The sequence below is a fragment of the Humulus lupulus genome, chromosome 7 (genome assembly GCF_963169125.1).
Source record: "Humulus lupulus chromosome 7, drHumLupu1.1, whole genome shotgun sequence".
In the NCBI taxonomy this organism is placed as follows: Eukaryota; Viridiplantae; Streptophyta; class Magnoliopsida; order Rosales; family Cannabaceae; genus Humulus; species Humulus lupulus.
In genome coordinates this window covers 2,534,168-2,548,890 of record NC_084799.1, presented here as the reverse complement: position 1 = coordinate 2,548,890, position 14,723 = coordinate 2,534,168, and the positions used below count along the sequence as shown (strand labels likewise).

At 34.0% G+C, this 14,723-nt stretch overlaps 1 protein-coding gene across 2 annotated transcripts in view; it reads left to right on the top strand.

Moving 5' to 3' along the window:
* The window catches only part of LOC133790316 (putative disease resistance protein At1g50180), a 51,387-nt gene that overhangs the window by 36,121 nt on the left and 543 nt on the right, over positions 1-14,723 (top strand). The window contains exons 1-2 of one of the 2 annotated variants that reach the window (XM_062227920.1): positions 11,598-12,686; positions 12,976-14,712. In XM_062227920.1, the coding sequence (XP_062083904.1) occupies positions 11,624-12,686; positions 12,976-14,712 (2,800 nt within the window). In that variant the 5' untranslated portion in view covers positions 11,598-11,623. Of the gene's footprint in view, positions 1-11,597; positions 12,687-12,975; positions 14,713-14,723 lie in introns of those variants that run through there. The other variant, XM_062227919.1, reaches the window with a different exon arrangement.

Sequence of the window (14,723 nt, the reverse complement as noted above, 5' to 3'; positions counted from 1 at the left end):
TCTTAAGCTATAATCTTTGTTATCAAGTATCATGATCACAAACCAATTTATCAAATAAAATTAAGGAAAAATAACAGCTAAAATACTCAAATTTTGTATTTACTTACACATAGAAACCAAATTTTTTTTTTCGCAGTAAAAATACCAAAACGCTACTTTTACTTCCACTCCGTAGGTACTAACATTTAAGGTCTTACTTTTGAGTAGAAAATTTATGCTAAAATACTTAAATTCTATGTTTACTTATAGTTAAATACAAAAACATTAAAATAATTAACAAAATCATTTTTTTTCCATTTATAAATCCTATGGTAATTTTAAAAATAAAAGATAATTAAAATATAAAAATATATAATAACTAATTAAAATATAAAAATATATAATAACTAATTTAAAAATAAAAATATATTAAAATACTATTTTAATTAGTTAAATAGTAGTACAAGTGTACCATTGCATGAGATGAATTTTTTGTTTTTGTTTTTTATTTCTTTGAATTTTGGAGTCAATAGAGTTTGTCTTATGTTAGAAAAGTCAATTAATATTATGTAAAGGTCTAAATTTTATTGGAAAACATCATATTCATATTAATGAATTTTGATAAGTCGTTTTATATTATTAGAATAGTTAACAAGAAAAAATGGGTCATTAAAAGAAGGCCTTGAATCATTACGAAAGCCTACTATCAACACGATTATTTCATAAAAAAAAAAAATTGTAAATGTAAGCAGGGAAGGAGCCGAGAATCGGAGATAGGCCAAAAGAGGAAAACCAAGTTGGGAGGGATCAAAATGTACAAAAAAAATTATGAGGAGCCAAAATCTAAATTTTGAAATAAAAAAAAAAATTGGTGGCCAGGTCGCACTCTTTGCTCCTTGATAGTTCCGTCTAGAGCTGTAAATGTGGGCCGCATAATTTTGTACCTTCGAATAATTTCGGCTGGGTTTGACGCATATTTCAATTCGTATTAGGCCAGGTCGATCGCTTTTCTTATTTAGACCCATTTTATTATTGCCAAAAAATGTGAGGATGAGAGATAGAACCCCTCCGTCTAAAGCCGTAAATGTGGGCCGCACATTTTCGTTTCTCCAAATAATTTGGGTCGGGTCGGACCCATTGTACATCGTTTAATTATTTAGATGCATGCCTTAATCTTATAATTTTGAAGTAAAATTATGGCTTTGCTTGAATATTTATTTATTCTCTCTTTCTTAAGCTATAATATTTGTTATCAAGTATCATGATCACAAACCAATTTATCAAATAAAATTAAGGAAAAATAACAGCTAAAATACTTAAATTTTGTATTTACTTACACATAGAAACCAAATTTTTTTTTCGCGGTAGAAATACCAAAACGCTACTTTTACTTCCACTCCGTAGGTACTAACATTTAAGGTCGTACTTTTGAGTAGAAAATTTATGCTAAAATACTTAAATTCTATGTTTACTTACAGTTAAATACAAAAACATTAAAATAGTTAACAAAATCATTTTTTTTCCATTTATAAATCCTATGGTAATTTTAAAAATAAAAGATAATTAAAATATAAAAATATATAATAACTAATTAAAATATAAAAATATATAATAACTAATTTAAAAATAAAAATATATTAAAATACTATTTTAATTAGTTAAATAGCAGTACAAGTGTACCATTGCATGAGATGAATTTTTTGTTTTTGTTTTTTTTTTTCTTTGAATTTTGGAGTCAATAGAGTTTGTCTTATGTTAGAAAAGTCAATTAATATTAGGGGTTCCTTAATATTATGTACAAGTCTAAATTTTATTGGAAAACATCATATTCATATTAATGAATATAAGTCGTTTCATATTATTAGAATAGTTAACAAGAAAAAATGGGTCATTAAAAGAAGGCCTTGAATCGTTACGAAAGCCTACTATCAACACGATTGTTTCATAAAAATAAAAAATTGTAAATGTAAGCAGGGAAGGAGCCGAGAATCGGAGAGAGGCCAAAAGAGGAAAACCAAGTTGGGAGGAATCAAAATGTACAAAAAAAATTATTAGGAGCCAAAATCTAAATTTTGAAAAAAAAAAAAAAAAATTGGTGGCCAGGTGATGAGTCCGTTTTTAGCATAGTTTTAACATGTGTTTAGGGTAAGTTTGAGTCATTTTGGTGGAGTGTTATACGGTATTATGCTTGTTTTGGTATGTTTGCAGGAAATAGGAGAAGAAAACGTGAAGTTTGGGAAATGACTGAAAAATTAGCTTAAATTGGGAAATTTATGCTAAATGTTAACAAAAAGGAAGTTGAAGACCCATTTGTGGAGATAATTGTTCGTTTTGGAGTTTGGAAACAAGTTTTTGTAAGAATTAGAGGGGCCGCGGCGCTTCAATGAAGAGCTGCGGCGCAAGGAAAAAGCAGAGAGGGCCATTTTCTGGAATTTTGAAGGGTCGCGGCGCCTGAGGGAAGCGCCGCGACGCTTGCTGAAGTCAGAGAAGGGGGCTGCGCTGGAGCATAGAGGCGCGCCGCGGCGCTTGGATGCTAGGGCCGCGGCGCGTGTGGTTGAACGTGGCTTGCAGAAGTGGCAAAATTGTTAGATATTTTAGGGTTTCTTTTTAAATACGTTTTAAGAGTTAATTAGGGTATTCATTTCATAATTAGAGGTGTAGAGAGGTCATTAGAGGCAGAGGAGAACATTGAAGACCTAGAGTTTGATTTCTTATTTTCTTCTGTAATCTCTTTACTGGAGTTTATGTTTATATTTAATTTGATTGACTCCATTATGTCTGCTTGGAACTAATCTTGTTATTAGGGTTTTAGTGGATTCTTCTTGAAACTTTTGATCTCTTAATGAAATTTTCCTGAATTTCTTTCTTCTGCTGTGGATTATTTATCATATGCTTAATGCTTGTGAATGTTTGATCATTATTTACATGTTTATATGATTTTAACCTATACTCTGAAAAGAGAAGGGTAATTATGCTATAAGTAAATAATCACAATTTTATATTAGACGAAAGTACTTTTATGAATTGTGTAGTTTAGGGATTATGTGTTTAAAGCCTGCAATATATTGATTTACCACAGAGATGTAGGAAATAGTATATTGTAGAGAATTATAGATCCTAACAAGACTATAATATATAATTGTAATCTGCTACCACAATAGAATTAAGAAATATTGAGAATTGGTTAGAAATCATAAATGGATGGTTGATGAAACTAAAGCCCTAACTTTTGCATCTATTGAATTAAATCAAGTTTCATCTCTGCATTTCTTTAAGTGCTTAGTAGGTTTCTTAATTTTTAGTAATAATTATTTTATTTATTGATCTAAAATTATTATTCAAATCGATTAGAATTAGAGGTTAATTATTGGTAATTAATATTAGTCTTCGTGGGATCGACACTTGACTTATCATATATTACTTGATTAGACCGCGTATACTTGCGTGTTACTTTTTGGCGATCACCAGGCCGCACTCTTTGCTCCTTGATAGATCCGTCTAGAGCTGTAAATGTGGGCCGCACATTTTCGTACCTTCGAATAATTTGGGCCGGGCTGGGCCCATATTTCAATTCGTATTAGGCCAGGTCGACCGCTTTTCTTATTTAGGCCCATTTTATTATTGCAAAAAAAATGTGAGGATGAGAAATAAAACCCCTTCGTCTAAAGCCGTAAATGTGGGCCGCACATTTTTGTATCTCCGAATAATTTGGGTCGGGTCGGACCCATATTTCAATTTGTGCTAGGCCGAGTTATTATTGCCAAAAAATGTGAGAATAAGAAATAGAACCCTCCACCTCCTTTTTTAACAATCAATAGACTCACCACCAATCCAAATATATTTCTTTGTTTAAAGTATAGTTTTAGATATTTGTATATACATTTTAACAATACATTACAAAAAATTATATAAAAAATAATTATTAAAATTTGAATACCTACTAATAAATGCTAAAAATTTTAACTCACAAATCTTAAAATAAATTAATATAATTATAAAAATATAAACATTGAGAAAGATAATAGACTTTTATTATCATTTTAATTTATAGATAATTGACAAATAAAAATGTATTATCATTATTAATGTTAAAATATCGGGTTTTTTATCGTGTCGTGCTTTCGGGCTAGTTTGTTCATGCTTTCATGTCGTGCCTTCGGGCTTGTCGTGTCGTGTCGTGTCATGCTCAGGCTCATGTCGTGACGAGCCGTGCCGTGCCAATTTTTAATTCGTGTTGTGTCTGGCCCAAGCCCATATTTTTCCGTGTAGTGTCGTGCTCGTGCCGGTTTCATGTCGTGCTAGAAAGCTCGGCCCGTATTTACAACTCTAGATCCATCTATGATCCTGGAAGGGAAATTTGAGCTTTTATGCTTAATGAGGTGTATTTACGCACTCTTTGCTCCTTGATAGATCCGTCTAGAGCTGTAAATGTGGGCCGCACATTTTTGTACCTTCGAATAATTTGGGCCGGGCTGGGCCCATATTTCAATTCGTAGTAGGCCAAGTCGACCGCTTTTCTTATTTAGGCTCATTTTATTATTGCCAAAAAATGTGAGGATGAGAAATAGAATCCCTCTGTCTAAAGCTGTAAATGTGGGCCGCACATTTTCGTATCTCCGAATAATTTGGGTCGGGTCGGACCCATATTTCAATTCGTGCTAGGCCGAGTTATTATTGCCAAAAAATGTGAGGATAAGAAATAGAACCCTCCACTTTCTCTTTAACAATCAATAGACTCACCACCAATCCAAATATATTTCTTTGTTTAAAGTATAGTTTTAGATATTTGTATATACTTTTTCACAATATTTTACACAAAATTATATCAAAGATAATTATTAAAATTTGAATGCCTACTAATAAATGCTAAAAATTTTAACTCACAAATCTTAAAATAAATTAATATAATTATAAAAATATAAGCATTGAGAAAAATAATAGACTTTTATTATCAATTTAATTTATAGATAATTGACAAATAAAAATGTATTATCATTATTAATGTCAAAATATCGGGTTTTTTATCGTGTCGTGCTTTCGGGCTAGTTTGTTCGTGTTTTCGTGTCGTGCCTTCGGGCTTGTCGTGTAGTGTCGTGCTCAGGCCCATGTTGTGACGTGTCGTGCCATGCCAATTTTCAATTCGTGTCGTGTCTGGCCCAAGCCCATATTTTTTCATAATGACGTATCCTAAATAAAAAAAAATGACAAGTCTTCTAATCATTTCAAAAAAATGTCAAATCTTTTGACAATACCCAAAATACCCCTCCCATAATTTTTCTCATCCACTTATTCTTCTCTCTTCCCTCTCTCTCCCTTAACCCATTCCTCTCAACTCTCTCTCTAGAAAAAAAAATCGATGGGTAAGGTAAAATATAAGAGAACTCGATGTAATAGCAAGTATTCCTTACTTAGGACACTAAAATACTGCATTTCGAAGAGATCTGGGCAAGATTTTTTTGTGATATTTTTTTTCAGATCTAAAACTTTGAAATCTGTAGAAAATCGATGTGGTTCGATAGTGCTCGATGCCAGCTCGATGGGGCCTTCAAAATCAAGATTTTCATGAAAAAATCGATGTTGTTCGATGGTGGTTCGATGTAGGTTTGATGGTGTTGATACGATTATTGCAAGATACGTAATTTTTCACTCGGGTGTCCGTTTGGGGTGATTTTTTTTTATTTTGGGTATTTTTTTAAGATATACACATTTGGGAAATATAAATCTTGAAAAAAATGCAAAATGAAAAACATACCTCATGTTCAAGATATGTTTTGGTATGTTTTCAAGTTCTAAACTTTGAAAATGTGTATATGAACTTCTAAAATGTGTAGATCTCAAAAAAATACCCAAAATAAAAAAAAAAATCACCAAAAACGGACACCCAAGTGAAAAATTATGTCTCTTACAAGAATTGCATTGAACCATCATCGAGCAACCATCGTACCACCATCGAGTAACGTCGATTTTTTCATGAAAATCTTGATTTTCATGATTATTTGTTTAATATAAACTTCTATTGAATCTCAAGCATATAGCTAATCGTATTTATAGTGACGTAATCACAGTGGAATATAAATATGATTATATATTCAAAATAAGTTAGTCCTAAGATTAGTCAGTGCATAGGATTTACACTGACTTGCCAATCTACGATATGATCTACTTACACATTGTAGTGTTATGTTTTTTCAAGAACACTAACAAAGTAGATAAGATCGGATGTATTTGTTACATCGGACTGGACCGATATTGACAGTTGATAGGATAAGTAAACATACCGTTATTATCTATTCTAGTCATATCATATAGTTGACCGTAGGTCAATTCAATCTCAATTCTAAGTGGTTAGTATTCTAACTGATTGTATTATTTGAGTTCTTTGACTTGTTCGTTACCAGCTTACCCTACGGACTAGTCCATACCTACATCTTGGGAACTTGGTAGTATAATTGAATGAGAGTGTTAATCATAGATATGAACATTTATAGCTTCTGATGAAGAAGTGAAACGATGGTTTCTTTTTAGTTTGGTTCAAGGTGCTAAATGAAAGAGATCTCATTTCAGTAATTAATATTAGTTTACTGAAATATCATTTACAAGGAACTAAGTGTTTTAAGGATAAAATACAATGATGGGTAATACTATATTTTAGTCCCATCTCATTGTAGACTGTCTATATAACGTATTTATATTTATTATAGAGTGTTCTATGAATTCAAGAGTGCAATTCTGAGTCTTTAGTGGAGTCACGAGGAATTAATAAGTTAGTAAATTTATTTGTTAGATTTATGATAACTTATTGGAGCTTGATTTCAGAGGCCCATTGTAATGCCCTGGTTACCCCAGAACAGTTACGGAGAACAGTGAACCGGAAATTTGACTCGCTACCCGAGTCCTTTGGTTAAAAACGTGATCTAAGCTTTATTATCAGGTTAAGGTGAAAACCAATAAAAAGGAAAGGGTACATTTCATTAAATAAAGAAACTGCTCATGAGCCTTTCAAAATGTTTACAAGTGGTTTGTAATACAAAAGAGTCGCTAATGTTTCAAATTTACAGTCCCCGCCGGCCTAAGCGGCAAAAATAGGGTAAACCCCTAGTCCCTCTGAGAACTCCTTAACCGTGGCGGTCAAGCGGCCCTGTATGTACATCACATTGCCCAAGCTCTCCACTCAGGGTTGGTTAAGCTTTTCCTTCCCTTTACCTGCACCACATAGCACCCATGAGCCAAGGCCCAGCAAGAAAACACAATAAAACATGATATAATATCAACAGCGATCATAATAACCATTCAGGACTAACAGTCCAACAAATAGGTGACAATAGCCAAAAGTCACAATAATGAGCATAGCTCCCTCTAGCCATATGACGATAGGGTCACCAGGGCTAAACTGATAAGTGATTCTTTCGTAAGCCTGTTCAGGACAGGTGCATGGTGATTAGTCACCAACATAACCTTCCTCACGACTCTAGGGTCGAAACTATGGACAACGTCCCTTAGCCATTTGACAAACGGTCACCGGGGTCATATACCTTGGCTATAGTCATCTGGTCGTAGACCAGGCAAGCGCTTATAGGTTCATCGACCTTAGGGTCGGTCCCGCATTAATGCCATAGAGCCATTCAATGCGTGATCATCGACTTTAGAGTCGGTCCCTGACTAGTCAGTGTCATAAACAGGTAATCAGCATTCGTTAGCATTTAATATGCAATCCACGTTCACATTTATCAACCAACATGCCTCAATATCAAACCATGCATGCCTTATACCTGTACAGGGTGCAATTGTATCCATACACTGTTTTCTTACCTCTGGTTCGAGTGAGAAGTATGATAAAGACGATCCCTGAGAACGATCGATCCTTTAGCTCCTTAGCGGTGACCTAATCACAACCAATTATAACCTCCATTAATGAGAATCCACAATAATAGGGTCTTAACCTACACACCACTCTCGGAACCCCGAAACATGCCCACACGGTGAGTAGATTCGATCCCGGGCCTTAAGGATTGAAACCCTAAGTCAAAAACCCTTAAAAACACTCAAAACGGGGTTTGGAAGGAACAGGGTAGCGCTACAGCGCTCAACCCCTAGCGCCACAACGCTATACTCAGAACCTCCCAAAAGCCAAAAAAACCTTCTGAGGAGCGCTATAGCGCCCTAGGGTGGGCGCTGTAGCGCTACCTCCAGGCCCAAACTCCCCTGAACCGACCTTCTTCAACTCCTTCGATTCTAACTCGATTTCCAAGCTTCCAAATCCTATTCTTGATGCCAAATAAACCCAAAAACCATCCTAACATGCCCCAAACATCACAAGCATGGGAACCCTAGCCAAAGCTCCCAACAAAACCATGAATTCACCCTAGAAAACTCAGCTGCAAAATAAAACCAGAACAGAGCAAACCAGAGAAAACCATGGTTAGAGACTTACCCAAAGCTTGGCTTATGATGGTCTTCAATGATGGAACACACTCCTAAACTCCCAAGGCTTGCTTCCTAGGCTTGAATCCTCAAAATTGGTTCAAAAACCACAAAGAAAAATGAAGAAAAGAAGGTACGGGAGAACTCTTAAAGTATACTCTGTTTTCCACTTTCTTCTTCAGCTGTCAAAGGGTATATCTATCCTAGGGGTGAAATGTCCATTTTACCCCTAGGTCTATTAATACTTTCTAAAGGCTCCCAAGGGCATTTTTGGTACTTCCCTCCTATCTCGTTAATCACAATTAACGCTCTCAAATTCCCGTTATTCTCAATATTCTCAATACCAATATTTCACATCCTGTTACCCTATAACTCCCGGTAACGCTCTAATCATTAAAATCACCCCGAGACTTATCCCAAGCCCCGACACTTAAAACCTGTTGTGACTAAACCACTAATCAATATTCTACGATCGTCTCAAGTCGAAAAGCTCGAACAAACCCACATCATAATGTGGTCTCAACACATATCATCGACATGCATACAATTAACATTATATTATAATATAATTCTCATAAACACGCATAAACACATTTAATGGCACAATTAAACAATTATGGCCCTCCCGGCCTACTAATCCAGCCATTAAACCATAATAGGGAATCCGGGGCATTACACCCATGGTCCCCACTGTACCTTGGATAAATTCATCTAGATAGTCTCAATTAATTGATTTAATTATCAATCAGAATTATCAAAGTTGACCAAATCAATTTTGGATAGTTTCACACAGTTATACAATTTAGAGAAGAAGAGAGATTATGACAGATTTATTAATTAAGATAAATTAGTATCTAAATTAATAAATAAGTTTAAATCAAGGTTCAAATTATAAATAATTAATTTGATAAAGGATTTAAATAATTATTTAATTAATTAAATCAATTGAAAATAATACAGGCCTTGATTTTAAGAATGTTAAGAGATAGTTGAAATTAGAAGTCATAAGATGATAGACATTGGTTTTCTGATAGGTTTTAGATTCTTTCTAAACACAAGTCATTTTCTAAGCCTCATTGTTTTTTTCTCTTCTTCTCTCAGTATCTATTTCGTGTGTTGAGAATTGCCCACTCTAGTCTAGGTGATCCTAAGAATACTTTGGAAGACTGTGAAGAAAATTGAAAATCAGTTCAGTTTCTTAGTAATACTCTGTAACAAAAAGGATACAAGGGTTTGAGAAACTGAAAGAATGACTCATTCATTTCGTTGCGTATAATGTAAATATTCTTATCATTATTTTTTTAAATTCAATTTTAGAAACGTGTTTTAGGTTGTCTCATATTAACTTGTTTAATATTAGATTTACACGAAAATAAATAAAGATCATGTATAAAATTTTCCCAATATATGTCAACAAACTAAAAAGGAAATTAAGGTTGTCTTCTACTCTTCCACACTTCTCGCTTCTCGTCTCTCTCTCTCTCTCTTACCCTATTTTATTTCAAACAAAGAAAAGAAGACCAAAAATACATAAAGAAACTTTTCTTTCCTTTGCTCTTCCAATTGCCTCACACCACTATCATCTCTCTCTTACAAATTTATTTCCCTTTTCACACTTAGTGAATCACAACTTCTAGAAAGCGTCCAAATTCTTAGTTTTTCTAAAATTGGGAAAACTTACACTTCCACCATTTAGTCTAGGTGCATGACATTCATTTGTATGATCACTTTGTATACCTTGTTCGTACACACACTAAATCAAACAAACATATCACTACTAACCATGTACATGCACATGCACGCACACAATAAAAACTCATGCACAACCAAATTCCCACAATTATTCAAATAAACAAAAATAATAAATTCAATTTAAACAATCACACCCTAAACACTTAGTTAGTTAAAATCAAAATAATCAACACATAAACCAATAATAACAAAAAAAAATGTGTGCTACAAATATACACTGTCATATAAAAAAAATTTGGATTATAATTTCTCTATGTGCTGAAAAGAGAGATATCCCTACCAAATAGGGGCTAAATTGGCATTCCTATTATAGAATTTGCCTAAATATATATAGGACAATTCTTCTCTATAGGGGCTTCATTTAAGCCCTACCGATGGGGCTCTCAGTATTTCTTGACCCGTGAACAGTTTTCAGCGCGATTTTTTTTATAACCGTGTATATTGTAGTTATTTAGATCATCCTGCAAATTTTCAGAAAATTCTGAATAGTTTACAGTACCGAAAACTAGGTTCAAACATGTTGATTCCACGCGCATAAAAAAAATTAGTCGCGCGTGCAACAATATGTATGAACTTAGTTTTCGGTACTGTAAACTATTCGGAATTTTCTGAAAATTTGCACGATGCTCTAAATAGCTACAATATACACGGTCATAAAAAAATCGCGCCGAAACTATTCACGGGTCGATAACACTGAGAGCCCCACCGGTAGGGCTTAAAGTGAAGCCCTATAGGAGAATTCACCAATATGAAAAGAGTTTATTTAACTATTTTTCTTAATTTTAAAGGTTTTTTTTTTCAACTTTATCATAATATTATAAATATTTAATAAAATATATATTTAGAACCAATTAAAAATAAATATTTATTAATTATATTAATATAAATTCAATTGTTATATTATATCATTATTATAATAACATTTAAGACAAGATAAGGTATTTAACAATTATATTAATATAAATTTAAATATAATAAAATATCATTATAATAATAAAACTATATATTTAATAATTATATTGATATAAATTTAAATATTATATAATATCATTATTATAATATTAATATTAATATTAATACATAATTTTAATTTTTATTATTTATACTTAAAAAAACATGTTATTTTTTTTATTGCTTAATCTAGCCAACTAGCCATTTTTTATTAGAGAGGTGAATATTTAAAGAGAAAGCAGAGTGATCTTAAGCTGGTTCCTTCCTGGAAGTTATGGTTGCCCACCAATATTGCTGAGTGATTTTTTTACATATAAATCTTTTTTGAAAAAATTAGAACGAAAAAATAGGGTTGAATAATTACTATAATAAAACAAAACTGGTTTTCAAAAAACAACAAAAATTGAGGTAATAAGAGCCGCCATTGTTGAATATGCTTTAGCTGTACACCTCCACTTGGATAGAATGCTTAAAAGACCAGTTTTGTTGTAAGTCATAGAATTCGTTTACAGAACAAGATATGGTTGATGCTATTGTTTCGTTTGTGATTGAAAGGCTTGGAGACTTGGTACTTTCTGAAGCTGAATTCTTGCATGGAGTAGAAGACCGAGTCGGGAATGCACAGATCAAGCTTCAATGTATGAGCGCTTTCTTAAAAGACGCAGATGCTTGTGTTAGAAATGGTGACGAGAGAGTTCGCCTTTTGGTTGCTCAAGTTAGAGAAAATTCTTGTGCCTTGGAGGATGTTATTGAAAATTATGTCTTCAAAGTGGCTCTGAATGAGAGTGCTGGAGGTATAAGACGTGTACTGAAAAGATCCATTTGCATCTTCAGAGACAAAATTGATGTTCATAAAGTTGGATCAGAGATTGAGAGGATCTCATCCAACATTGATACTTGGACATCAGATTTAGAAAAATATGGAGTGCAGAAATCAATGGACCAGGCAGCTGAAGCTTCTTCAAGCTATGTCCAGGAGCGAAGACAGTTGAGGCAAGCTTATTCTTATGTTGAAGACAATCACGTTGTTGGATTCCAGAAAGACATCGAAGAGTTGGTAGCCCTTTTGACTGAACAAAAGGATCCTCGTAAGCATAAGGTGATCTCTGTGTATGGGATGGGTGGTTTGGGGAAGACCACTCTTGCAAGAAAGGTTTATCAACATCCCCAAGTCAGGACTCACTTTGATTGTTATGCTTGGGCCTCAATATCTCAGCAATGTAATACACGCGCTGTCTTGGAAGGAATTTTATTTGCTTTCACTTCTACAAACAAGGAAAGAAGAGAAGAAATCAGAATGACAAGTGAAGATGAATTAGCCAAGCAGCTTCACAACTTTCAGAAAGAGAATAAATGTTTGGTGCTCCTTGATGATATATGGACTACTAAAACTTGGGATCTTCTAAAACATGCATTCCCTCAAGGAGACACAGATAGCAAGATCTTACTCACCACTCGGATTAAGGATGTAGCTTTGCATGTGGATCAAGGTAGTTTCATCCATGAACCTCATTTTCTCAGTGACAAGGAGAGCTGGGAGCTGTTTCAGAAAAAGTACTCGTGTGTTGGAATGGATCCATCAAGTAATATATTTCACTCTTTTTATTTCAATGATCATAATATTCATTTTGAATTTGGTAATACATAGGCTCTGTATATGTTGGTAGTGTGTTTAACAGAGAAATGTTTAGTTTTCCAAAATTTTGATAGGAATATTGTTGCTACCTATTTCGATGATTATATTAGTGCCTCCTTTTATCTATAGAGAAATAACTGGTAGCATTAGTGTGATAACTTTTGTCTTAATTGAGAATATTCATTTGTCTTACTACCCCATTTTATTTATAATTCTTTTTGTGCATGGATATATAGATTCAGACTCGGATGATAATGAAAGGAAGAAAGAACTAGCGGTTGAGATGCTTAAAAAGTGCGCTGGTTTGCCATTAGCCATCATCGTGCTCGCTGGGCTTTTGTCTAAGAAACACACCATATATGAGTGGGAGCAGATGAAAAGAAACATAGTGCGCTGCATAGGTCAAGGTGAACAACACGATGACTCAAAATACCGTAGTGTTTGGGGGGTGTTAGGTTTGAGTTACAGTGAGTTACCATGTCACTTGAAGCCTTGTTTTTTGTACTTGTCTCGCTACGCTGAAGATGCTGTGATAAGAGTAAAAGAGTTATGCCTTATACTCATAGCAGAAGGTTTTATATCATTAAGAGGAAGTTGTATGGAAACCATGGAGGATTTGGCATATGATTGCTTAAGTGAGTTGGTGGAGAGGAGCATGATTCAGTTCAAAGATATGAGTTCAACAGGAAGGATAAAATCATTTTGCATTCATGATCTCATGCGAGATTTGTGCGTGTCTAAAGCTCGAGATGAAAACTTTCTACATTTTATGGATTTGAGGAATAAAGTGGAAGAGCCAATTGAATCGGTGTCTACTGTCCCAACAACAAATGTACGAAGAGTTGTCATTTATTATGATTTTGAAAGTGCTGATAATGATTTTGTTCGAAATATAGATGGCTCTCTTAGGTACCTTTCTGTACATGATCTCATTGCGTTCGAAGAAGGAGTATTCAGACATGTTTGCAATCGCTTTCTGATGCTTAGAGTTCTGATCATTATTGAAAGTATACGTCCCACCACGTTGCCTAAAGAAATTGGAAATCTTATCCACCTAAGGTTATTTAGTATGCCTAAAAGCATAATAGAAATGATTCCTTCTTATTTTGGGAATTGGAGATGCCTGCAAACTTTGAGATTATATACCAATAGTGATAAAATACCAAATTCAATGTGCAAGTTGGAACAGTTGAGGCATCTATATTTGTCTAGTCGTTTTACTGGCGTAAGAATTGGTGAATTCTTGAGGTCAACTAAGTCTAGAAATTTATTACAGACATTGGTAGGTATTGGTACCCAACATCTTGTTCTGAGTGATTTGCTACAGCTGAAGAATCTCAAGAAATTAGCAATTTATGTGGATGGAAATTTTGACTCATTCTTACACAATCCCCAAACTCTCACATTCACTCGTCTTTTGTCTTTACGATTACGAGCAAAAAAGATAGACTTCGTCAAGATAGATATTGTTCCTTTGATTTTAAGCTGTCCTGAAATTTATAAGCTTACACTGGAATCGCGTGTAGTAAGATTACCACAAGTCAACCAATTCTCCCCAAATCTTATCAAGTTAAGATTGTGTGATCTGAGACTTGAGGATGATCCAATGCCAACGTTAGAAAAGCTACCAAAATTAAGAGTCCTTGTCATTGGTTGGTGTAGCTTTATGGGGGATGAGATGGTGTGCTCAAGAGGAGGTTTCAATCGACTTGAATCTCTTGAGCTTAGTGGTCTACAAGGATTAAAAGAGTGGAAGGTGGAGGAGAGTGCATTGTCTAGACTTGGCTATTTGCGTATTGAAGAATGCAGGGGATTGAGGAGAGTTCCAGATGGATTAAGAAACATTCTTACACTCAATCATATGGAGATAAAATGGATGCCTAAGAAATTCAAACTAAGGATGGAGGAAGGAGGAGAGGATTTCTATAAAGTCAACCACGTCACATCTCGTCTATTTATGGAATGTAATGAAGGTACATATCTA